Source organism: Lagenorhynchus albirostris, chromosome 13 (assembly GCF_949774975.1).
Source record: "Lagenorhynchus albirostris chromosome 13, mLagAlb1.1, whole genome shotgun sequence".
Lineage (NCBI taxonomy): Eukaryota > Metazoa > Chordata > Mammalia > Artiodactyla > Delphinidae > Lagenorhynchus > Lagenorhynchus albirostris.
The window spans coordinates 68,904,530-68,930,690 of record NC_083107.1 but is presented as its reverse complement, the minus strand read 5'-3'; the positions used below and the strand labels follow the sequence as shown (position 1 = coordinate 68,930,690).

Here is a 26,161-nt window from a genome sequence, read left to right as displayed (position 1 = left end):
CAAATGCTGAAGGAGGGAGAAGCCCAGAGGGGAAGGGGAAGGCAGCATGGGGCCATCAGGCTGGGGAATGCTGGAGGAACCAGAGTGAGGAGCAGGGCAGGTATTGGCTGCAGCGCGAGGGCCAGAGCTGTGTCCGGGCCCTGGAGGCTGCGGTGACCGGTAGAGTTCTTTGTGAGGCCCGGCGGGCACCTGCCAGGAGTGTCCCAAGCCCGTCTCTGGTCCAACAACGCCAAGTTCCCTTCCCCCAGGTTTCCGGCGGCTCGCTTCCCAGAGGGAGATCCCAAGGCGCTGACTGCCCCTGTGACCAGGCGTCCCTGGCACACATGCAGCTCCCTGCAGAGGGCTGCTGATGGTGTTGCAGGGAGAGTTTTAAGGGCCCAGGGGAGGCTGCCTCTGTGCCTCTCCCATCTCTCCACCCGGAGCCAAGCGCCAGCTCAGCCAGAATCCTCCGGTCCAGCCCAGCCACCAGCAGACAGAAGAACAGCTGGAAAGAGGCAGGAAAGGGAGCAAGGCTCATTAAAGAGCACAGATCCGGGCTTCCCTGGTGGTGCAGTGGTTGAGAGTCCGCCTGCCGATGCAGGGGACACGGGTTCGTGCCCTGGTCCGGGAAGATCCCACATGACGCGGAGCGGCTGGGCCCGCGAGCCATGGCCGCTGAGCCTGCGCGTCCGGAGCCTGTGCTCGGCGATGGGAGAGGCCACAGCGGTGAGAGGCCCGCGTACCGCAAAAAAAAAAAAAAAAAAAAAGAGCACAGTTCCAGTTTACAGTATTCCAGAGTTTTGTTGCTATTACTTTAATAATCTGAAATCTGAACCGATAAAATTTGGGACCCATCCAGAGAGTTATAGTCTGCATAAAATTTCACACTCATTTAGAAGTCTTCAGTCCTCCAGAGGAAGATGATGACAATTGACAAACTAACACTTCCCGTTTCAAGAATAACATATACCCTAGCATGAAGGTGTTCTGAACAAGGGAATATAAACATGTCAGCATAGAAATGTATCCAGGTAACGGCAGTGCAATCCCCATCTAGGCATGACAAAACTAAAGAAGGCGAAAATAAACCCCAAATGCTGGTGATGTTTTTGGAAACACAAACTACACTTTGTAAATAAAAAGATTTCAGTCCCTGCCAAAAAAACTAAGCTTTTTCAAAAAGGTCTTCTCAAAGTTATTGAACAAGAAATTTGATCTGAATATGAAAGTCAGAGGGAAAATATTTGGACTTAGCTTAAAAACATCTCCTCACCATTTCTCCAGCAAGTGCATAGTCAAAAAGGGCTCTTTACAGTTGCAAATAACTTACAAATAAGCAAGAGAGGGAGTGCTAGATTAGTCAGAGACTAATGAGTAGGAACTCATGGGTATCTAGATAGATGGATAGAAGGATAGATATAGAAATAAATATTCGTGCTTAGCATACATGGGTTACTATATACACGTATATTGTCCAGCTCTGTGCACTAAGGGACTTTACAGTGGTGAAACCTGGAAACATCACCGTAACTAAGTGATGAAAGTTAACATCCCTGGTGATTGATTGTATTGATATTATGTGTCCCCTGATACGATGTGATGAGAAGGGTACTTCACTTCTGTGGTGTTGGTTGCATAAATCCATAACCCCAGACTAAGCAAGAGAACACATCTGAAAGACACAAATTGAGGGAGGTTCTACAAAAATACCTGGCCAGTACTCTCCAAAAAATCATGAAAGACAAGATGGAGGAACTGTCACAGATCAGAAGAGACTAAGGAGACAGGAAGACTAAACGTAATATAGGATCCTGGAGTGGATACTGGCGCAGATAAAAGATAAATGTAAGAAAACTGGTGAAATCCAACTAAAGTTTGTAACTTAGTAGTGTTCCACCAATTTTAATTTTTTAAAAAAAATATATATATATTTTGGCTGTGTTGGGTTTTCGTTTCTGTGCGAGGGCTTTCTCTAGTTGCGGCAAGCGGGGGCCACTCTTCATCGCAGTGCGCGGGCCTCTCACTATCGCGGCCTCTCTTGTTGCGGAGCACAGGCTCCAGACGCGCAGGCTCAGTAGTTGTGGCTCACGGGCCTAGCTGCTCCGCAGCATGTGGGATCTTCCCAGACCAGGGCTCGAACCCATGTCCCCTGCATTGGCAGGCAGATTCTCAACCACTGCGCCACCAGGGAAGCCCCTGTTATTAGTTTTGATAAGTGTTCCATGGTTACATAAGAAAGGTATACAGTATTTGCCTTAAAAATCTTGAAAGCAAGCCTTGAAAGGATTAAACTCATTTCAAGTAACAAGACTGCATCCAAGAACAAAACTGGATAACAGTTAAGTGGATACAACATTAAACACCTCAATATGAAATTTACAATGTTCAGATTCCAATAAAAAATGACCAGTCACGCAAAAAAGTAGAAAAATAAGATCCACAACCTGTAGAAAAATCAATGAATAAAAACAGATCCAGAAATGACACTAATGACAGAATAGGCACGTGCAAATATTAAAACAACAATCATAAATATGCTACACATATTCCAGAAGGTAGAGGAAAGTATGGTGAGGAAAAACGATAAATCCATAGATCCAAGAAGCTCAACAGAACCCAAGCAGAAGAAACTTGAAGAAAACCACACCACAGCACAGCGTAATCAAATTGCCAAAAACCGGCAATAAAGAGAAATATATTGGGGGATGGTGTGGGAGGACACATACATACAGAGGAACAAAGATAAAAATGACTCAGGCTTCCCTGGTGGCACAGTGGTTAAGAATCCGCCTGTCAATGCAGGGGACACGGGTTCGAGCCCTGGTCCGGGAAGATCCCACATGCCGCGGAGCAATGAAGCCCGTGCACCACAACTATTGGCCTGTGCTCTAGAGCCCGTGAGCCACAACTACTGAAGCCCGTTGTGCCACAACTACTGAGCCCACGTGCCTAGAGTCGTGCTCCACAACAAGAGAAGCCACCACAATGAGAAGCCCGTGCACCACAACAAAGAGTAGCCCCCACTAGCTGCAACTAGAGAAGGCCCCCGCTCAGCAACAAAGAGCCAACGCAGCCAAAAAAAAAAAAAAAGACTCTAGATTTGTTGTCAGAAACTAAGCAAGTCAAAAGACATGGAGTGATACTCTCAGAGAGAAAGAAAAAAGGCTCTCATCCAATTATTCTATACCCAGCAAAAATATCTTTCAAACCTAAGGGCAAAGGACTTTCTTCTTCCCCCAGACAAACAAAAGCTTAGAGAATTCATCAGCAGAAGACCAGAGCTAAAAAAATATTAAAAGAAGTCCTTCAGGGAGAAGAAAATACCAGAAGAAACTTGGATCTACACGAAGCAATGAAGGACACCAGAAGTGATAAATATCTAAGTAAATATAAAAGATCTTTTTCTCATTTTAAACTCTTTCAAAGAGACAAATCCAATTACATAGCTGGAAGTTTAAACATTCCTCTGTCAGTAACTGATAGAATAATAGAGAAAAAAGTCATTAAGAATATAAAAGACTTGAAAGGACTATCAACCAACTTGACTTACTTGACATTTGATAGAACACTTCACCCAGCACAGTAGTACACACATTTTTTTCAAATGCACTTGGAACATTTACCAAGATAGACCATATTCTGGGTCTTACAGCAAGTCTCAATAAAGTTAAGAGGATTTAAATCACACAAAATATGCTCTGACCACAACATTAAATTAGAAATCAATATCAATAAATTAGAAAATCAATAAATCAAAATCAATAAATTAGAAAGATATCTTGGAAAAAGTCAAAGAGATTACAAGGGAAATTAGAAAATAATTTGAACTAAATAAAAATGAAAACACAACCTATCAAAATTTGTGGTATTCAGTGAAAGCAGTGTGTACAGGAAAATGAACAGCATTAAGTACTTCTATTAAAAAAGAAAGGACTTAAATGTTTATTTCAAAAAAAAAAAAGGCCCTTATCCAATGGTGGGAGTTGGTCACTGGGGGAAAAGAGAGAGAGTCAGGAGTTCCGGGTCTATCATCTGGTGGATGATGGAGCCCGTTGTAATCCTGTGCTACCTGGGAAGTGGCTGCCCCTTGGGAAATGGATGAGCTTGTCACCTGGAGCATTGGAAGCCACAGGTGGATGGAGCTTCTGGGCTGAACTGGAGGGCTTCTCTTCCTTCAACCCTGTTGCCCAGGAGGAATTCCTAGTTCTGGGTCTGAACCGAGTCACCCTTCAGCACTAGAGTAACTCTACCAGAAGGTGGCAGTATTGAGTTGGAGTCATGCAGTCAGTTCCCAAACCAAACGTGAGTGAGCGCCTACTGTGTGCAAGGTGTTGAGTTAGGCTGTGACTGTCTCACAGGCAGGTGGCAGGATAGCTATTACCATTACGTTTCACAAAGAGAGGACACTCAAGCCCAGAGAAGGAGGAGGAAAGCTCCTAAGTCAGTGCTTTGTCTACAGTACTACTCTTAACTGCACTGGGTATGCATTTTTTTTCCCAAGAAAAGTTCTCAAAATCGCATTCTTGCACATGCAGAGCAGGCAGGGTTTGAGGCATTACCCTGAGTCCCATGCCCATGCCAGTTGGCAGTTGCTCAGAGGACAAACCAGCAGAACTGAAGGATGTGGCTTCCTCAGCTAGGGATGAGACACAGGCTCGTGGCCTGAATTTTAAGCCATTGTAGCAAATGCATAGGTGAGTTACTGTGTGCCAGGTACTGACCCAGGTCCTGGGGCCCCCAAAGTGCTGGAGACGCCACCTCTGTCTTCCACGGGACACAGGCTAGGCACTTAAAGAAACCTCTGCAGACACAGACAGGGTAGGAGAAGGTCTGAATCAAGTCCAAGCAGGGTGAAAGGACAAGAACTAGGACAAGCTAACGTTGCTGGGCGGTAGGACCAACAAAGGGCAGGGAGGAGAAACCAGCCAGGAGACAGAGACAGAGCAGGAATCAAGGCCAGACCAGGTAGGGAGTGATGTGGTGCGACAGTGGGAGGTGCTGTGGGCTGGGGGTGGGTGGGTGGGTGGGCAGGGAACCAGGCAAGGCAGCAGGGCCTCCCCTTCCTTCTCCACATGCCCCCCAGCTGTCTCCTCCTCTTCTAGGCTGCCCTGGGGTCACCTAGTTGGATAAAAATGTTAAGTAGGGGAGGGCAACAGTGGGGCTTAACCTGGACCCTGAATCCTCAAAGGCCCAGGTTGGCCTGTGTGATCTTCAGCAGGTGGAGAGAAGCCTGCCATTTTCATTTCAGGGACGCTAGGGGTAGGGAGCACAGGGCATGAGAAATTCACTTAGGTGAATGTACTCTGTTGGCCAAGCCCCAGAGGCATCCTTCCCGCTAGTTGTTTATAAGAAAGGGACAGGCTCTATGTTTCAGATGTTCAACCTTCCTGAAGTCTAAAAACAGAGAGGCCTGTAAGGGAGCTGTCTCCCGGTGACAGATGGGTTGGCAGGGACAGGCTGAGGATGTGTCCTGCTGGCAGATGGAGGTGGGTCGCTAATGAAACAAATCAGGGGGAAATGCAGTAAAAATGTTAAATATTATTAAACATCCATGGGACCACGTGGCCTGAACTCAGACCCACCACACCTATCTCTCCCCAGATTCTAGGCCCACAGGTACTTGCCAATGCCCCGAGGATCCTTCCGGGATCCATCTGCTAGCTTGGAGGAGCTCAGGGGACTGCAGGCCTGAGTTTTTGGGGGTGGCCCAGGGGCCTGGCATTGTGCTGTAGGAGGCTTGAGGTGGGGAATGGAAGGGGCAGAGGCTCTGGAGTCAGACTGACTCTAAATAAAGTTATAACTTTTTATTTGACATCTACAAGAGTCTGGTATCTTGCAGACTTAGAGGTTAATATGATCTCAATTTTTCAATAGTGTAACTTGTCCAAGCAAAAAAGGAAAAAGAAGAAAAGAAAAAAAAAAAAGAGAAGCAAAAGACCAATTGTCCCCTCACTTATTTATCAAACCTATTACAGGAGACACAAAACTTACATTACAGAGAAGTGTCTATTCACATCTGTACATTAGCATTTTAACAGCTTGAGATCAACTCTACAGTGTCTTACAACACATTAAACAATATTCAAGTTCTTGGGTAACGAGAATGCCAAGACAACCTGTGTGCACTTGGGCAGATCGTTGAGCCTCCCCTTTTCCCCATCTGTAAAATGGGCAGAATCATAACTTTGCTCATGGGGTTTTATGGGGATCAAATGAAATCATATTTGCCAAACACCTTGTGCTGGCAGGACCCCAATAAACTTTATCATCAGTAATTCTCTCCACCCAACTTCACTGTCCCCCCCTCTGCATCACCAGCACCCCCAGGGACTGGCAGGGCTATGGATTTAAAGCTCCCAAGTGTTGCCAGTTGCTGACCCTGCCTGCCGATGGGCACAGAAATGTTAGTTTTGGCTCCCATGGGTGCCTATAGGGACAACTGCTGACTACAGCCAGAGGCCTCACCTCCAAGTGAAATCTCCAGGGAACTCAAAGGAGAGCAGCTTTGGTGAGAAAAAGGGCAAGAAGGGGGCTAACGTGTTGAGTGCTGACCTCGGCGTAACCTCCTTTTGCAGTTGACGATAAGGAATCACAGAGAAGTTAACACACCGGCTGTGCAGCTGAGTCCCACAGGGAGCTTTAATCGAAATTCACCTTCCTTAACCCACCAGTGGCTTTGAGTCGGTACCTCTAGGGGCAGGGCCCAAGGATCTGTGCCTTAGTAAGCTACCCACGTACTACACTAAGTGACCTGGTCAAAGTCACAGTGCTAATAGATGGCAGAGACGTGACATCGGATGCTGTCTACCCCACTCCCCTGCCCCGTACTGTCCCTTCCAGGACACAGCTTCCCACCCAGCAAAGACCGGGGTAGGGGTGTACAGCACGGGCAACCTCTAGCCTCGCTCCAGGGCAAACACCCAGCCTGAAAACACGTGTTTTGCAGACACCTCACAAAGCTCCCTTCTGCTCCCTCTAACTTCCCTCCACCCGCCCCTCCCCGCAGCTAAGAGGCTGTGGCCGGGCCCTGCAGAGGCAGACAAGTTACATCACCCCAACCCACGTGGGCCTCCCTCGCCTGCTCTCTCATCGCTCACAGTCACCTCCACCTGTGACAAACTGTCTCTGCTACAAGCATGTCCTTTAACTGTTTTCTCTCTAACTTCCCTCGTCCAATTTCTGCCAGATTTATTTAGGAAATGTTTCCATTTACCACCTTAGCCCTTCTGATGGAAACCACTTCTACCAGAGCACCAAATAAAGTGCTATTGTTGAATGAACGACTCCCTGGTTCAGTCCTCTAGCTTTGCTGCTTTATGGAATTACTAGGATAACAAGAAAAAAATTGCTATTTTTCTGTGGAAAAAGCAAACAAAGTTCCCAACAGCCAATATGAAAACCCGTTAAAACACAATCTGTACCTGTACTTTAAAGGCAGGTTGTGCAGAGCGGGGAGCGGTGACTAAGGCGATGATGTCACCCCAGGGCAGACCAGGCAGAAGACAGTTCAGAGAAGAGCCCAGATCGGGAGCCACTCTGCTTCTCATGGGAGCGGGAATGGGGCGGCAGGGCTGCCCTGGCTGGGGGCCCTCCTGGTGCCGGCCCGCTGTTTATAAGCTGCCTTCCTGTCTATAAGCAGGAGGGCTCCTCAGATGTTGTCGGGGCTGCTTTGCAGCTGTTTGGGGACACTCACCCCAGGCACCCTGGGAACATGTTCCCCTGTGAACTCTGTAAAATGTGTATCTTTGCATCAAGATGACAATTTCTCTTTTGTTAATACATCTAAGTGACAACAGTTGATCTATTTTGCCCCTCACTTTGAATCAACTGATATAAACTGAAATGGGCTCACACCACAGCCCCTCTGTCACCCGCAGCTGCTACTCTCTCTCTCCTGTGATGCCCAGTGACTCTTTGAAAATCCAAACCAAAGCAACTCAAAGGTTCTGTGTTATTTCAGTCCCTGATATTTTGGATTATTGGACTTTTGAAACCCCCAACTTCCTATTCTGCTCTTCCCCCTGTATCCTGGGAACATCGGCCCACCCCCAGCAGCCTGCCCTTGACTGCTAAGGGCCCAGCCAGCCAGCCATGATTCATCATCACCAAGGTGTTCACTGAGCACCTACTGTTGGCCAGACCTCTGGGCACTACACCTTATCCATACTTTCCCTTGGGCCCAAGGAGAGAAGCAGGAAGGAGAGAAACTGGTGCTTGTTAAACATTTACTGTATATCAGGCGCTATGTCAGTCACATGCACGTAAGTTGTCCCATTTATCCTTTAAATCAACCCGAGCAGCAGATATTGTTAAGTTCATTGTATAGATGAAGAAAACCAAGGAGCAGAAAGCTTTTATAACTTCACCAAGTAAGAGGAAGAACAAGAATGTGATCTCAGGTCTGTCTGACCCTCAGACCTGAGCTCTTTGCATAGAGTGTGTTCCAGGAAGACGCTGGATCAAAATGAAAACAAACAAACAAATGCACACAGATATGTCAAGCCCCTGGGTCACCACAGGGGTCCAGGCTGAGAGCCAAGAGCATGCTTATAGCTGGTGCTGATGCGGCTCAAGGACGACCGAGAGGAAGGGTAAAAAGTGTCCTGCGAATCCTGGCATTTGAGGGGGTGTGACAGGATGAGCTGATGCCGGCTCACAGGAGCCACTGGGAGTTCTGCAGCCCCCGCCGCACCGCACATCTGGGGAAGTGCTCACACAACACCCTCATGGAGGATGGAGGACACGGACTGGACGACACACACAAGTGCCTATTGAAAACCCGCATGCAAAATGATGTTTATGCCTCTATGTCAACTTGGAGAGCGGTCTCTAGCGATGCGTCACAGGGCTCTATCTTTCATCACTGACTTGGGTTAAGGATATCTAACAGCCCAGTTTTTTATTTTGTGCCCCCCCCTCGATGAGACGTCAATGTTTTTCCATGCTGCTACATAGTTAATATAATTATCATTTTAATGGTTGCAGAGTTCAGATTCCCAGAGTGGACGGCCCTATCTATCTCATGCCTCCAAGGAGAACCTGGAAATCTAAATAGGAAAATAATTTTTAAAAAATAAGGAAAGTTATACATGAGGAAGTTTATTGAAAAATTATTTATAGCATCAAAAAATATATATCCAAACCTGGAAACAATGTTAATGGCCTGCAATGAGGGGATGGTTTAGTAAATCAGAACTCAATGCAATTATGCAACCATTAAAATGAGGCCAACACAGACCACATAGCAACACGAAGAAACACTTAGGCCTAATGGAGAAAGAGCACAAAATAAAATCATATCTGTTTGTCTGCAGTGATGTAAAATAAAGTGTGCTTGGGGGAAAAGTGGCAAAAGAAAATAGAAAACTGACAGCTTCTGTTAGGATGTTGGGCGCTAAGGAATTCGTCTTTAGAAAATGTATTTTAATGTCAACATATGATTTTAACAATAAATAAAAAGCAAATTAAAAAAGAAAGTAAGTTCCAGAGACAATTTGCTAAGCAAGTAAACAAGCTTTTCCTCCCAAGAGGTTGGAAGCAAGAGCTTTGCTTCTCTTTTCTGCTTTGCTCTCTATGGGGCAAGGGCTAGACTCCAGGCAGATCTACACTCTTGTCTCCCAGACCCAGAGAGCAGTGGGCTGCTCTTCTCAAGGCCCGGCAGGGAATGCTCCTGAGAATGGAAGTTCGGTGGAAGGAGGCCCCAGGTCATCTCATGGTCTCTGCCTGTCCCTTTCCAGATACATCCCAAAATATGCAGCCATAGGTTGGTAACTAGCAAGTAGTGAGCAATTTTCATTTTTCCTGATAATTGTACCGGGTTTGAAGAGCACTGTCGGCTCTTTCGCGCTGCCGTCCGACCCTCTTGGTTGGTATGCCTGGGAAAGCACCGTGGTCCCCGGCCTCTCTTTCTGCCTGTTGGTTCTGAGGCCTCTCTAAGCGGGATGGCATCTGAGGACGGAGGCGGAGCCACTTCGGTCCCCTCTCCCAGGTGAGTTTCCCTATCCTGGGAGGCCCTTTGCCCAGGAGAACAGCAGCAGAAGCATCTGGCCAGGCAGGGCACAGCTTGTGCAGCGCAGGAGCTGGGCCCTGACCCAGAGCTGCCCCGCCAGCTGCTCTTGCTGACTACCTTCCTGGAGGAGGGCTGCTTGAGTCCTGGGGGTACTCATGGGGCGGGACAAGGGAGAGGCTCTGGATCCAGAGCAGCGGGGGGGCAGGATGAAGGGGGTACCTCCAGCCATCTCCGAAGAGAGCCTGTTTCTGATGTTCTCCCTTTCTGCTGCCTGAGAAGTGGCGTCTGGGTCACGGCAGCTGCTTCAGTTCCCCTCAGCGCTGGGTCAGCCTGCTGGGAGCGCTTCCTCTGGCATTTGGCCTCAGGGAGAAAGAGGGAGGTGGGTGACTCCTCTCACAGAGCCTGGCCGGGGCTCAGAATGCAGAGACTTTCAGCCCATGGAAGGACACTGTCTCTGCGTCAACTTCCTGGGCAAGCGGCCCACCCACAGCTGAAGCCTGGTCCCCCGGCACTTCATCCCAGGATGAGCCTAGTCTTGTTTCCAAGAGTGCGATCTGTCTAGGAATTTTAGCCCCAGGGTCACTTTTCCCTCGCACCTTAGGGTTACCCTCGGAGCCCATCTAATTCCTCCTTCACCCTCCAGCAAATTCGTAAAGAGGGTTATGTCCTCCCGAGTCTTTCTTCAAGGGAAACACCCCCATTTCTTAGCCACCTACCCAGTGGTGTGGCTTTGGGTCCCTCCACCAGCCTAGTGGCTATCCAGGGACACTGCTCCCGTCCATCTAAACCCTGGTGTGAGGTTGATGCTCGTGTTTAAAGACTCCCCATGTGGAACCCTCTTGCACTGTTGGTGGGAATGTAAAGTGGTGCAGTCACTATGGAGAACAGTACGGAGGTTCCTCAAAACACTAAAAATAGAGCTACCATATGATCCAGCAATGCCACTCAGCAATCCCAGTTGACGATAGCCAAGACATGGAAGTGACCTAAATGTTGACAGATGAATGCATAAGGATGTGGGGTATATATATGTATATATATATATATAAAGGAATGCTACTCAGCCATGAAAAAGAATGAATTAAAGCCATTTGCAGCAACACAGGTGGACCTAGACATTATCATGCTAAATGAAGTTAAGTCAGAAAGAGAAAGACAAATACCATATGGTATCACTTATATGTGGGATCTAAAATTCAAGACACACAAACATATCTGTGAAACAGAAACAGACTCACACACATAGAGAACCGACCTGTGATTGTCAAGGGATGGGGGTGGGAGAGGGAGGGACTGGGAGTTTGAGGTTAGCAGATGCAAACTCTTATATATAGGATGGATAAACAACAAGGTCCTCCTATATTGCAGAGGGAACTATATTCACTATCCTGTAATACACCATAATGGAAAAAAATATGAACAATAATATATATACACACATATATATGTATACCTGAATCACTTTGCTGTACAGCAGAAACTAACACAACACTGTAAATCAACTCTACATTAATTAAAAATTAAAGAAAGAAAAGACTCAGAGGGGTCCCACCACTCAGAGGGGCACAGACGCTCCCTGCCTGCAGGTGCTATTCCTCTCTGAAGCTGCCTGAAATCCCATCCACCTGCCTGTTGCATTTTAGCATCTTCTCACGCAGGCTGCATACAAACCCTCCGAGGTAGGCAGGGCTGCTGTCATTAGGTCCATTTTTCACGTGGGGAAAACTGAGGTCACACACAGAAGGAAAACTCCAGTCCAGAACTTTGAACAACAAGCCTGATGTGCCTGGGAGACTTGAGGGGCTGCATCCTGGGGGCCTCATCCAGTGCCCAGCACACAGAAGGCGCCTGTGTTCTGTTAGGGGCTGAGGCCAGAGCTAAGAAGAGGGGAAGCTCCCTCGCAGGGCCTTCTGTGGCTGGGCCTGCAAGGGGCCCGACCTGGCCTTCTGCCTGGGTGAATGGGTCCAGCTGTGCGGAGCCGTGCTGGCCTAGAGCTCCAGGCAGGCGGCACCAGCCCTCCCCCACACCCGTGCCGCTGGGAAGCAGAGGCAGCAGGGGCCCAAGGCCTGCAGGGGGTTGAAAATCCTGGGAACAGAGCCCCCGCCAGCGCAGCCAGCACCTCATTAGGAGGCCCGAAGCGGGGTGGGGACACTGCAGGAACAATGTTGTTTATTTTTCTATTTTTAAACAAGCCTGAGGTCTCTGGGGCCACAAATGAAGTTATCAGAAAAGACATGAGTGGAATAAAGCCTCAAGCCAGCAGGCTGAGAAGGGCCCTGGGGACCAGGACTCTTGAAAAGCTGAGATGGGGTTTGTTTATCTTGTGCTCTGAGAGCGCAGGCCTGGGACCAAGGTGCTGGACAAGCATGTCCCCAAGCCCACTGCAGCCTGTTCCCTCTGGGCCACTGGGGAATTCGGGTGTGAGCTCTACTTTCAAAATGATCCCATCAGTGTCACCTGCTGTGGGGAGGGAGGAGACACCACCTCTGGAAGGAAGCCCGGGTTCACTTCTCACCTCAGCCACGTGAATGCCTTTCCCAGTGGGCAGAGCCCAGCGGAGCTGGTCGGTGCACTCGGGGCACCTGGTCCCTGCCCGGCCACTGCTGGCTCTGCCACCGACAGGCCCTCCACCTGCCACGGCCTCCGCTTTCTCCTCCAGCAACGCGCTGGTCAACCTCGTCTTGACTCCCAGGTAGCGCGCACGGGGAGAGCGATGGGATGGTGTATGTACCTGGAGAGGGCTGGGCCCGCGTCTCAGCGGATCCCGATGCCCTAAAAGGGGGCTCGTCCTTCCCATCTCAAAGGTTAGGAAGTCGAGGCTCTGAGGAGTTGAGTGACTCGCCCTGAAGCCTTCAGACTCAGGCCCGCCTCGTTCTGGAGTTCACTCTCCCTCCACGGGGCCACTGCCTCGCCAGTGCTCTTAGGAGATTTGAAATTTGGGAGAAACATGGATCATCGACAGAATGAATTAAAGGCCTAGGTGGGTGTGGCTGGATGAGAAATACCTCTCAGAAGAGATGTGATAAGAAGCAAAGCGAGTAGGACTTGAGGTCAACGGTCCTGGTTTGATTCTGCTTTGAACTGCAGACAGTCACCATAGCTACCTCCCAGGGTCAGCGACAGGGTCCAATAAGATGCGACATGTGAGGCGGTAGGGGATGGTCAAGCTCCGTACAAATGAACATCAAACGCTCTCCAGTTCCGCTCCCCGCCCCTTGCCCCCTGCCACAATGTGAAACATGGGTCGAGCAAATTGCACCCAGGCGAGCAGGGAGAGGGCTACACATCGCCTCCTTCTAGAGGTACGAACCAGAGGCCTCTGCAAGTACAGAATCATCCATTGGGGTGCACTGGGGGAAGGGCTGCCCTTGGCCATCCCACAGGCTCCCTCCAGCCCCGTGGCCCCCAGCTTAGGGGCACTCCTGTGACTTGCCCTGGAGTCTAGATAGAAAGTTGAGGCCAAGGAGGAGGGAGTTGGCCCACGGCCAGTCAGCCAGAGGAGGGAAAAGCTAAAACCAGCATGAAGCGCTCTCCCCCTACCGCCCAGGCTTTCCTAACTACCTGTGAGGGAGGCATTACGCATCCGTTTGGAAGGTGAGGAAACTGAGGCCCCGAGAAGAGCAGCGACGCGCCCAAGGCTGCTGGTGTCTGTGCGGCAGCCAAGGCTGGAGGCCAGATCCCGTCGGTCTGCCGCTGGCTGCTCGGGCCGGAGCAGAGACTGCGGCCTACATCACTGAGCTTTTTCTGAAACGAACCACTTCTTAATTCTTTGGCTGAATGTCTAAATAAGGATTTTTGCCAATTCTGAGCCCTGCTAACTGATGAAGTTGTCAGAAAAAGATCTAATGATGCTTGAAGACGCGGGGAGGGAGCCAGCTGCCAGATTGCCCTCCCACCTCTGACTCTGCATCAGGGAACTAGGACCCTCCCTCTCGGGGCGCAGCGGGGGGGCGGGGGAGGGCAGTGAGTGCTGGAGGTTGAGACTCCGCTGCCTTTCATCAACTGTGTGACCCCTTTGATCCTCTGCTTGCGGGCTGTAAGTGAGGATAACTTTGAGGATTAAATGAGATGATGTGTGTGCGAGGCCACAGCACAGATTTCAGGGCAGGCTGGGATGGCAAGGGGCGGGGCAGGGAGGCTGCGGTCTTAACTCTGCTGAATGGACAGAGGTGGCCCTGCCCACAGCCCTGGGTGAGTGAGAGCTGCAGTGGCCAGCTCCATGTGGGGAGGCCCCAGGTCACCCCCAGTATTTATCTTGGGAGGGAGGGCTGGGAGAGCCAGCCGATGAGATGAAAGGCTCAGAGTGACCTCAGGCCCTGTGAGTGGGGGTGGGCCTGGGGTGGGAGCCTGGGAGGCTGGGCTGGGGTGCTTGGCAGGCCAGGCCCGGCCCTTTGTTCTCTCTCCTTTCTCAGTGGAACATTTGTTCACGCGGGAGTCTGGGCACTAGGGGTGGGGCCTGGCTTGGGGACTAGGGAATCCGACAATTCCCAGGCCTGCCTCAGGAGCCTGAGAGGCTGGGCTCTGGGAGGCACCCTCCCGAAACGAGTTGGACCTAAGCGCAAACCTCCCTAGTACACGAGGCACACATGTGTCATCTGCTACCCAAGGGTGGGCTCGGCAGGTGACCCAGCCAGAGATGGGAAAGCCATTCCCCCCTCAATCACCAACTGTCCAGCCCGCCAGCTCCTCCCCGTGCTCCTTCCTCCCCCTGCTCCATGTACACACATGTAGACATACATGCACACACCCACACGTGTTGCCTGCTCGGAAAGCTTGATTTCATCCTCCCTAGTAGACGAAGTATGGAGAACAAACAGGTCTTGGAGGCAAATGCAGTTTTCCAATCGTGGGGCTGCGGATAGAGCTTTTAACTTAGACTCAGCTTCCTCGCCTGTAGTGTGGGGAGGTACGCTGTGCTTCACAGACGTGGTGAGAAGCAAATAAGGCAGAGTATGAACAGGACTTGTAACCAAGAGGCACTCGGCTAATGGCAGTGGACGTTTGGGGCTGGAAAGCAGAATTGCTATAACCATCCAATCTGCTTCTTTGTTTTTTCAGCAAGCCAGGGAGAATATCTACAGGGGAGGGGGAGGTTCAGGGCAGTGGCCTAAATACAGCACGAGGATTATCACTGGGTCCAGCTGTCCTGGCTTGGGCCGCGGGTGAGCAACACAGCCCCACCCGCTCCTGGCCCGCTGCCTTCCCTCCTTGTCCAGTTCTCTGCTCTCTGGCTGAATGTGGTGCACTCGGAGGACAGCCCTGAGCTCATGGGAGCCAAGAGGTGAATGTTAGGGGCAGGCAGGCCAGCTCCTCATAGGGATCAAACCTCAGTCGGAGCTTCCCGAGGATGTGGTGGGAGTTCAGAACGTGCAGCATGGAAATAGCCTGGCTGGAGCGGGAGGCGCGGGTTCCAACCTTGGCGCAGGCTCTGATGGGCCCTTGACCTTGAACAGGCATGTCCCATCTGTGGGCCTTAGATTTTTCATCTGTCGAGGCGGCCATGAAAAGGCTCTGACAAGGCTGGTCCACAACTGCACTAGGAAGACCCCCAGGGTCGGTCACTGCCATCCGTCCACCCCCACCGCCTCTCAGATGGACAGGTGGATTCCAATTCTTCCTGGGTGTGCCACCACCCATGGAAGAAGAGAACCCAAAGGCCTTTCGGACCCCTTCCAGCCGGGGACTCCGCCAGACGAAGCAGGATGGTCATTTATAATAACAGAGTTTTCACTGGACCAATTGCTTACCCCCTTTGACCCTCTGCTTCCCCAGCTGTCAATGCAGATAATGACTCAGCCAGCCGAGGGCTGCCGGGAGAGTTGAGTGCAGCGCCCCAGTGCTGAGCCCTGACCCTGTCCCAGCCACAGGACAGTGCTAGGGAGGTCCTTCCCCGGCCCCCGGGGAGGGGTGCTGTGCCCAGACTTGCCTGACTGCCCCAGAAGCCGCTCAGCATCCTAAGAAGTTGGGAGGGGACGCCAACAGCATGACCAAGGTGTCTTGGGCTGGGTCTCTCTGGGAGGGACTGCGCCCACCGTGTAGCCTTTGTGAGCCTCTCTGGGCCCCAGCATTGGGCACTGGAGGCGAGAATCTGAGCTCTGCAAAGCCCCCAAGGTTTGTGATTCTCCTGTTGGTTCTTATCCCTGAATTTGCTGAGAAAAGGCCTTCTAAGCCCCCAAGACCTCACTCCGTATACAACATATAGTAAATGCCTAATAACTACTTCTGGGGTGAATGGATAAGGACTGGGTGTGGGAAGCCCTATTCATCAGACTCCAAAAAATGTCTCTTCTCCGTGGGAATTGCCCTCTGATAATCAACAGGACAAAGAGTGACCTTTCCCAGGGGTCCGTGGGGAGGGAGGGGGCTCCCCGAGCAGCCTGGCTGGGCTGCAGGGCGGTGTGCGGACGGGAGGGGAGAGCAGGGAGCAAGGCTCTGAGGATACCAGCCAAGCGGAGCATCTGGGAGGTCGGACGTGGAGAGCTCTCCAGGAGAAAAGTTTGGGGACAGCTGCTGTCTGTGTGGAAGATTCTGAGACCCTCAAGATACTCAGCAACAATGAGGAGTGGGTGTTTTGGAAACAGTTTTGAAACGTATTACTGAACATCAGGAATGCAGGTGTCAATCCTGGATAAAGATAGCCGGTTGAACCCTTGCATCTCTTTTCATTCCCTTCCGATACCCACTAAAATTATAGTAAAGCAGTCTTTAGAGGCGTGACCCACAAAGACAGAGAGGACACGGGGGAATAGCAGCCGTTACTCAGTGATTCTTCCCCAGCTGAGCTCCAGGATCCTGACAGCCAGAACTTTCCTCCTGTTCTTGACTGTCCTCAAGAAATGGCCCCTTCAGTTCACCCTTCAGGGAAGCTCCCAGTCGACGAACCCCGCCCAGAGACTGGAGCTCTGAAACAGCTTTTTAGCAACCACCTTCCACTCTTAATTATGAGCAGACAGTTACCAAGTACCCAAGGAAGTCTTCTGACATGAGAGATGGTGACCCAAACAAGCTCGTGGAAAGAAGCACCTTGGATTACAGATCAGAGAAGACATTACGTCCAGTAAAAATGACAGCGTACTATTAAAAGAAAGAGAAATAAACAGAGAATAAAAACGAGCCCTTGGAAACGAAAATCATGATGGCAGAAGTGAAAAACTAAATTGGACATGAAGATAAAGTTGAGGAAAGCTCCCAGGAGAGAGAGCAAAGGGAGGAAGATGAAATATACGCGAGAAGAGACGGGAGGGAGTTTATTGCAAGCTATTCTAAGTAGCCTATATATAGGCAGGTCTCCGAAAGGCCCAGGAAAACTGGGGATAGATGGAAACCAAGCTGGAGCTGAAACCTTAGGAGCCGTACCTGGAACGTCTCCTGACACCTCGACGGCTTCCCAAACCTCTCAGTGCTTTACAGAGTTGATGCTGTGCACAGACCACCTGCCTGCAGGAACCCCAGAAAGGGAGGTGGGAAGAGGCCGGAGGTGCGCGGTGGCCCTGTTCAGTGTGGGAGCTTCCACCAGACCCCCTGTGAGACCCAAGTACCTTCCCCCCAGGTCTTGCGGCTGGCTGTCCTGGTCCCAGAAACTAGAAACTCAGGCGGGTCACACCATGCCACTCCTCATTCGTGTTTACAGAAAGCAAGATCATTATTTACAAGAACAGAAACACTGAGCTAATTCACTTCTAAATACACCAAACAGAGCAGCAGACGAAAAGAAAACAGAAACTTCTCTGTAAAAAGGGGCAGTGCGTCCTGGCCCAGCAGGGCCTTCCTGTGGTCAGGCTTTTCCGCTAGCCTCTGCTGCCCAGGCCGCTGTTGCCTTGCCCTCCGCTGACAGACAGACGCTTCCCAATATTAACCAACCTACTTTTTCCACGAGTGAATCCAAGTTAAGAAAACAGAACTTTCTTCCCAGATCAGTCAGGACCCTGAGCCAAGTAATACCAGTACCCAGAGCTCCCTGGGGCCCCGTTCTCAATGCTTTTCCAGAGATGTGTTCTGGGCAGGGTGAGTCACCCAGCTCCCGTCCTTGGGGCCGTAGAGGACACGGGGACACTTGGGGCCCCACCTCCCATCAACCCTCTCCTTGCTCCTTTTGGGAAGTCAGCTTTCTACTTCGACCAAGACAGGAAAAGCACAGACGGAAACTTGAGTCCTGGATCTAAAACCCCAGATGCTAGTCTGAGGACCAGGCATGATCAGGGACAAAGTTCCTGACAACCAGTAACAGAGGGAGAAAAATAAGAACAAAAGGGGATGTGTGTGGAAAGAACTGTTATTGCTTCTGGGATTAGATCCTTCTTACGTTTTTGTTCTAAAATGAACATCTTTTAAAAATGAAATGATGATTGTGGAGACATGTTTTAAGTCCTTACTTGGCAAAATTGGAAAGTTGGCATTTCTAGCTAGTCCTTCCTCAAAATAATCATTTTTTGAGTGGGGGGTGGTGGTGGATTTTATCGGACTATGAAGTCCAAAGTCTGGGACACACTGTGGTAGATGACACAAAGGATAGTAAGACCAAGCTCCAGGGTAGAATCAGAACCTCAGACCCGGAGGGTGAGGAGGGCACCAGTGCACGCAGTCCAGTCTCCTCTGATACCTAGGTGTGTGCTAGAACACCCCAGCTGAATGCTTGGCCAGCCTCCCGCTTGGTGCCCGTCAGGGACAGGGAGCTCATTCCCTCTGCATGCAGCTCTGATGATTTAAAAGTGCTTCCTTCTACTGTGGAGAAACCTACGTCCTTGGACCGATGCCTATGCCTGGGAGCACCTAGAGCCAGGCCTTTCACTTGCAGGAAAACAGCTCCACGCTGCACCCCTCCCTCCTAGTCTTTTGCTGGGGTCTATTTGCTTCCCCCTCACCCTCAATCATTCCTTTTGTGAAGTGACTTGCTTGAGATCACTTGCCTAGCAAGTGAGTTCAAAGCCAGCTCTTCCAGTCTTGGCCCTATGCCCTGTCCCCTAGTTCTCTAGATGTGGCAAAGGCCCCGTGTCCTCAATTCATGAGATGGTACTGGTTGTTCAGAACCAGTTGGAAAAGCAACAAAGAAACTAAAAAGGGGAAGAAAAAAAAAAGCAACAAGCAAAAAAGTCAGTGTGATCCCAATAAACACTTATATATCCACATTAAAAAAAAAGTGTGGAAAGAAATAAGGCAAGATGATCATGACAGTCATACCCTGAGGTAGGCTACGTGATGATTTTTACCATATTTTTGCTTTTCTGTCTGTGTTTTCCAGTTTTTCTGCAATGATGTGGTTTTTATTTGTAGGATAGAATAAAATAATGACCGTTTAGAAGGATGAAATAAGAAATGTAAAATTACTCTCGTCCCAAGACCCCGTCTCAGTCCCCAGCCACTGTCCGGTGAACAAGCTCCTGGGGCTCTAGGGCTCCAGAGATGACCCAGATTGTGGCCTCGCCCTGGGGCGGTGGTCCGCCCACAGCCCCTCACACATCACAGCACTTTACAGTAGCCTGACATTTCTGCTGCATCGGCCCCCAGCCCTTGTCTGCCAGATGACGAGCCCGCGCCCAAGCAGACCCCAGACCACCCGGGGTTGTTGCCCAAGTGCCCATCTGCCCCTCCTCCATTCTTCTCCAGCCTTGGCGGCCCCACCCCAGACCCCAAGAAAAGGGAGAGGAAGGCGAGCAAAATGGAGGGTGCAGCGGACCATGGCTCATCCCTGCAAGGTCTGTTACACAGCGCAGGGTGCGCATGTTGTTTTCCGGACCGGAGATTAAACTTAGAGGGGAGATGTGTCATCCGTGGAGTGTGATGGAGCTGGGCCCGGACCCAGCCCTCTGACCTAGTCCAGTGATTTCTCCTCTGGGCCTCAGATCAGAGCCCCCAAGCGTGTCTAGGGTGTGCTGGATCCATCCAGAGTGCTGGGGCCACTGGTCATGCAGCACCCTCCGTGCCAGCCCTCTAGGGCGGGTCTTTGCCAGCTGCTCCCCAAGGCGCCTGGCAGCCCCAGACACAGGTCAGCACCGAGTCAAGCCCTGATTGGAAGTGCAAGCCCGGCCGTGGGGTCAGAGTCCTGCCTGACTTCCAGGCTTGGCCGTGTCATGTGGCCCTGGATGAGCTGTTTCCCTCTTGGGGATTCAGTTTTCCGATGGATAAAACCAGAGTGGCGAATACTGGAAAGTGACTAGACTGATGGTTTCTAAGTTTCTTTCCAAGCTTAGCATTCAGATATTCTGGGACTGAACAGTGACACCACCGCCTGTCCAGGGAGGGGAGGGCAGAAGCTCCCCATTCAGCCTTGCCTCTCAGTCTAGGTCTGGGAGAAGTCCCCCACCTTGTGTTTGAGTGTTTGCGGGTGTGAGGGTGTGTGGGGCTGTGTGTGTGAGGAGGACACAGCCTGGAGGACAGGCTCCCCATTTTGCATCTGGGATAGACACGTTCTCCAATGATGTCACCTTTTTGAGGATTCTGCTCCCAGCTCCCCCCGAGATCCGACACCCCTTCTGGTTCCCTTGTCTTCTCAGTTCCAGCCTCTACTGCAAGTCCCGGGCTATTGTTCCTTCTCGGTCTTTGCCCTAGAACAGGCCTGTCACTTCGGAGGGGCCCCCCCACCCACCATCTCTCCCTCAGAACCCCTCCTGCCACCCCGCCCCCGGCCCTCTTTAAAGAGGCGCCCACAGCTCTCTGAGCCTGTCTTCCTCCAGACAGAAATGAAGATGGGCTCTCACTGCACAATGACACCTTCAAACCATTATTCTGCCAAGATCCGAATGAAAAATCAGGAAGCCTGACACTGCCATGATTTGTTAACCTGGCATTACCTCTCTATGCTTTGCACAAAGTTTAATTAAAATCTCAGGAGTGATTGGGGAGCCCTTTTATCGTGCACCTCTGGGCTCTTCCAGGCACCCTGGGGGAAGGGCAGAGTCTTTTCACAACAGGGACAAAAGCTCAAGGATGGTCCCTAAAAGATTGGCAGCTCGTGCAACACAGCCTGTTGGAGTGCACAGGGCCTTAAGGAGCACATGGAATCTGAGCCGGCCCACCACTCCACCCATTTCACAGGTGAGGACACTGAGACCAGTGCTTTCCGTGCCTCAGCAGATCCCAGTGAGGCCGCCCCCACCCCCTCCACCCCACCCCGTGGACTCACCCTCAGAGCTGGCAGGGAGCTGACCTGGTCCATGGTCAAGGTGGCCTCCTTGTAGTACTTCCCGTGGGGACAGAGCTTCAGGAAGGAGTCGTGGATGCTAAGAAGAGAGGCGTGGTGGGCGGGGAGTGGGGACCAGCAGGCCCCCTCTCCCATGGGCTCTCTTTGGAGGAAGGGGACTCAGAATTAACTGACACAGAGAAAACAGTTATAGATCATTCCACCCTTCCAGAAACATCCCTGGTGCTCCAGTATGCCAGCGCACCGTGGTGGATGCAAAGATACGCCAGGCTCGAGGAAAGGTATGTGCGTGTGTGCTCTGTAGCCTGAACACAGTCTGCAAGTGCACCGGAAGGGACTTCTGTCCTCTCTCGCTCCAGCCCCTCATTTACGATGGAGAAACCAGCAGGGCCTTGGGGATGTCAGCATGCCACCCCAGGCCATCTGGCCAGCCCCACCCTCAACTCAGCTCAGAGAAAAGAGGTCGCTCGGTGGGTGTGGCCGAGTCAGGATTAGAACCCAGCTGCCTGCAGCCAGCAGATCACGCGGCCACCCGAGGCCAGCGCGCTGATCCCAGACTGCGGGACTGAACAACTGTCCCCATCGATCCAATAATCAATGTCTGTCTGCGGCCTCCTCACCGCGCCAAGGGATTTTGTTTATGAGGCCCAGGCAGGTAGAGGGGGAAATGGCTGTGTGATCACAGAGAGGAAGCAGGCAGGAGAGAACTCTGCCCCCGGCCAGGAGCGGAAGCCATCATCCTGTGCCCCCCCCCAGTCCACATTCTGGAGAATGAACTCTGTCAGCCTTGTATGGGGCCCCAGCTGTCGCCAGAGACTTTACACCGACAAGTTGGCGAGAGAGCCAAGAAGTGGGGTGTGAAATGGGGGAGGAGAGACAGTCTCCAGGAGAGTATGGGTGGGAGGAGGGACACCGAAGGACAGCAAGGAGGAGAGGAAAGCCATCGCCCCTGGAGGGTCCAGTGGCCTACAAGGGGAAGGGGCGCTGGCAGTGGTCTGCCCCAGTCCAAAGGAGCATTCGATCACGGTCATTGCTAGAATTGCTGTTGTGGGGTGATAAAAAGCAGACTGACTTTCAGTACATTATATTAATTTTTAAGACTTCTCTGAGGCCAGGCACCTGTATGGCCGTTGCCCAGGGTGAGCTACTCCCGCCGTCCCCCACCCTGGTCCTCCACTGGGAGTGACTGCTGCCCGCTGCCAGCTCGCATGGACGTTTTTCGTGGAACCTGCAGAACAATCTTGAAAGGTAGGGACCATTATCTCACTTTTACAAACGAGGAAACTGAGGCTCAAGGAGGTAGACTAACTGGCCTTGTCTAAGGTCACACAGGGGTAAGCGTGAAGCCAGGGCTGCAGACGCCAAAGCTCCTTCCCCAGGAGCCCAGGAGGGAGGTCTCAGAAGGACTGCAGGGGGAAAAGAAGGGACCTCCACTGCCGTTACCACGCCCCTTCTTGTGTCCCAAGCTCTGTGTGCTGAGTGCAGTCAAGCATATTAGCTCATTGAATCTTCCCAGCAACCCTGCGTGAGAGGTATAGGGGTGATCATTTCAGTAGATGCGTAAACCGGGGCTCAGAGAGTTGAAGGGGTCTGCCCAAGGTCATGCAGCTTGGAAGAGGTAGAGTGGGGTCTGAACCCTAAGCCAGGCTCTTTGGGCTGTACTGCCCACCTCTACAGGATCCACCTCCCACCCAGGTGAAAGACTCTCAGGCCCAGCCCCCCACCCTGAAGAGCCTTCTGGGTTAGGGGGTGCTGTGAGAGGGCCCTGCCCAGACTTCGTGCCTTCCCAGGCTGCCAAGTGGGTGGGCTGCCTGCGGATGAATCGTGGCTGCGCCTCGGCTGCCACAAAACGTTCTGCTCCTCCAAATGTGGATCAGCTAGCTCTAAATGGAGCTCTGAATTAATCACTAATAGACTCAAAAGTCAAAGCCATTTGAAAAACTCACACATCCCGCCTGCCAGAAAACAAGCAACCCAAGCTGCATCTCCGGCCACACCTGGCCAGACAAGGGGAGGGGCTGTCCGCGGGCTCTGCGGGACTTGGACCTGCCATGTCCACTCTGGGCCTCCGTTTGCCCTCTGTCCAATGAGTCTCAGTCACCCCCCTCCATCCTCCAGTGCAGGCACTCTGGACCCCTCTCTGGCATCCTGTCCAAATCCTTGCCTCTGAGGCCCTCCAATTTAGCCTTTTTCTACTGGGTCCCACATTACAATCATGTGAGGAGCTTGTGAAAGTATCCGTACTCAGCTCTAGAGATTCTCATTCAAGGCTAGCATGGGGCCCAGGCCCCTATAGGTTCTACATGCTTCTGTATTTGTATACAGGCAGCACTGAGAACCCGGCTCCAGTGAAAGCCTCCAATTCCACACCTTCCACCCCAGCCTGGGCTCCCCGACCTGGGCTTCACTCCCATCCCATGGGGTCAATTGTTCTTTGCCCCATGGAACGGCCTGCAGGTATTTTATAAATGGCCCTATCTTTAGCTTGAAAAATGTGGCTTTTAGTCCTATGATCTGCTACTTCCAAGCTGTGTGACTTTGGGCGAATCACTTCATTTCTCTGAGCCAGTTTCCTCATTTGCAAAAAGGAGGTGATAATACCATGGAAATAACAGCTACCACAGTCTCAGCGCCGATCCCCGTGCCAGGCACTGCCGTAACTCCTGACACAGATTTGATCATCTTATTGTCCTAATAACAATCATGTGAGGTTGATACATATGATACTTTTTGTAAGTGTGGAAACTGAGGCTCCCTGAGGGTAAGAAACTCGCTCGAGATCACACGGCAAGTAAATGGCAAAGCTGAGCCTCGAGCTCCAGCCTTTGGCTTCCAGGAAGCAAGTGTGTAACCACTCTGCCTGCTGACCTCCTGGTGCTCCAGGAGGACCAGGGGCTAACGGCCAGGACGGGGCCTGGAGACTGAAAATGTGGGGGACCTCAAGGTTGCTAAGAGGATAGAGGGGCCTTATGGCCAGGTCAGCCTGAGCAGCAGGTAGGGGCAAGGCTTCAGTCTCCCACGTCAGATCCACCCCGAGCCCTGGATCGTGTCAGGAGCCATCCCTGAGTGATACAGCATAATCCAAGTTGCTCAAACTGAGTTGGGCTGGCCCAGGCCCAGCCACAGAGGTCTAAAGAAAGCCACACGTACCCTTTTTGAGTCAGGTCCCAGATCCGGGGTCTAGAACCACAGCTGAAGATGAGGGCCCTGGAGGGCCAGTGCACGGAGCCCAAAGAGACATCTGGAAGGCAGGAGTTTCTAGGGCAGCAAATTTAACCAGAAGTCATAGAAGGCTGACCTGAAAGCGGAGGATGAAAGGAACCCTGCTCTTTTCAGAGAGCAACGGGATGTGAAAGAAGATTCCCACAGGCTAGAAATTTAGGGTGGACAGACCCCTTCTTGGAGAGCTGAGCCAAGGCAGCCCTGGATGGGGAAGAAGCTGTCACATGTGGTCTGCCCCTCCCATTATGTGTCATCTGCAGATCCAGTGACCAGGCCTTTATGCCCTATGCAAGCCACAGGTGGGAAAGCATTTAGACAAGGGCAGAGGCACTCTCCTGCAAAGATTGCCTCTGTTTATCAGTCTCTTGGTTACTCTTTTTCAACTGGCTAACTCCATCCAAGTGTAGTCAACCAAGCCACATTCCTTTGTCACGTTTGTAGGAAAATCACAGCACGTTGTCAGAGGTGACGTCGGAAAATTGTTCAGAAGTGATCGGAGCTTAGTCAGGCTCAACTTGGCCGTGGCAGCCCACGACGGCTGCTTTCTCCCCTGAGCATCACGTACCATCTGCTCCCTGAGCCACGGCAAGTGCTGCTGGGCACCCATATCGAAGCTGCCCCTTCACGTTACAGACAGTGCGTCCACACTGACGCTGATGTAGTCAGTGCCCAGGTCCCCTCCGAGGAGCTGACCTAAGATCGGCAAGTGTGCGTGCGCGCTTGTGTGTCCCGTTCCTAAGGTATTCTCTGTGTCTGTGTGCATATGCATGTATGTATAACACTTTATTTTACAAAAACTGTAGCATCCTATATATACCAGTCTAGTTTACCAAAGTAAGACAGATAAATAGGTTAAAAAAGCCAATAGCGCTATAAGGCTCACAATTAATATCACTAATACCCAGTGTCCTATACCACCTTTTTACCCCCGCTCTCCAGAGGCGGCATTTAAAAGAAAAAATTGCTATTTCTCTTGGTTTCTCCTTAATATTTGCATAGTATTTCTAAAGACAGTGCTGGTACTGCTGTTTATTGGTATGTTTTTCATTATAGACTTTATTTTGTGCCCTCTTACTATTAAAAAAAAGAGAATTTATCTCTCTCTGTATACTACTTCTCCTTCCCCTAACTTCCCAATATAAGATGATTTGCCTGAATCAAAATTCAGTGTTTATGTTATTATTATATACATATTATTTTTACATTTGTATATACTATTACATATTATGTATGTATTATTCAAACATTGCTCACAGCTGAGTTCCCTAGTGCAACGTGATTACATTTTTCTTTCTTGCAAGACTCTTTGTTTTTCCCAGAGTTAATAATCACTTTGTCTTCCTTTTGCTTAGGTTTCAGTGTTTCTATCATTATTTCATCCCAAAACTTTCTGCAGAACTGTAAAGCTCCTCTTAATATGGTGATATACATTACACCGCCTATAGGTTCATTTTGTTTTCCTGGGGGCATCACTCTTGGAACTCCTGACTCTTTAATTCTAATCTGGACTCATTGCTTTTCAGGCCTGCTGCATGCACCAGTATCATGGGCTTCTCTTCACTGTCATCTTTGTAATTCCGCTGTTTGACATCCTCTGTTTCCTGGTTCCCTTGTCTTCCTTTTTTTTTTTTTAGTTTACTTACTAGTTTTAATGGAGAACTTAGTTTACCTATTAATTTTAATGGAGGCCCCAGAAGCTCCCTGAGGCCAGGCGCATGAGGCACATGTGAGGAGCCCTAGCGACCCAAAGACCATGTGAGAGTCTTTGAACTTTCTGGATGGAGAGGGGAGCAGGCATACTCATGCTCAAGTGC

At 50.8% G+C, this 26,161-nt stretch overlaps 1 protein-coding gene across 1 annotated transcript in view; it reads right to left on the bottom strand.

Moving 5' to 3' along the window:
- Nucleotides 1–26,161, bottom strand: part of CIB4 (calcium and integrin binding family member 4) — a 91,882-nt gene that overhangs the window by 16,603 nt on the left and 49,118 nt on the right. Inside the window, exons 4-5 of the mRNA XM_060169874.1 lie at nucleotides 21,108–21,204; nucleotides 10,208–10,348 (exon numbers count right to left, since the gene is read on the bottom strand). Coding sequence (XP_060025857.1) covers nucleotides 10,208–10,348; nucleotides 21,108–21,204 — 238 coding nt within the window. The remainder of the gene's footprint in view (nucleotides 1–10,207; nucleotides 10,349–21,107; nucleotides 21,205–26,161) is intronic.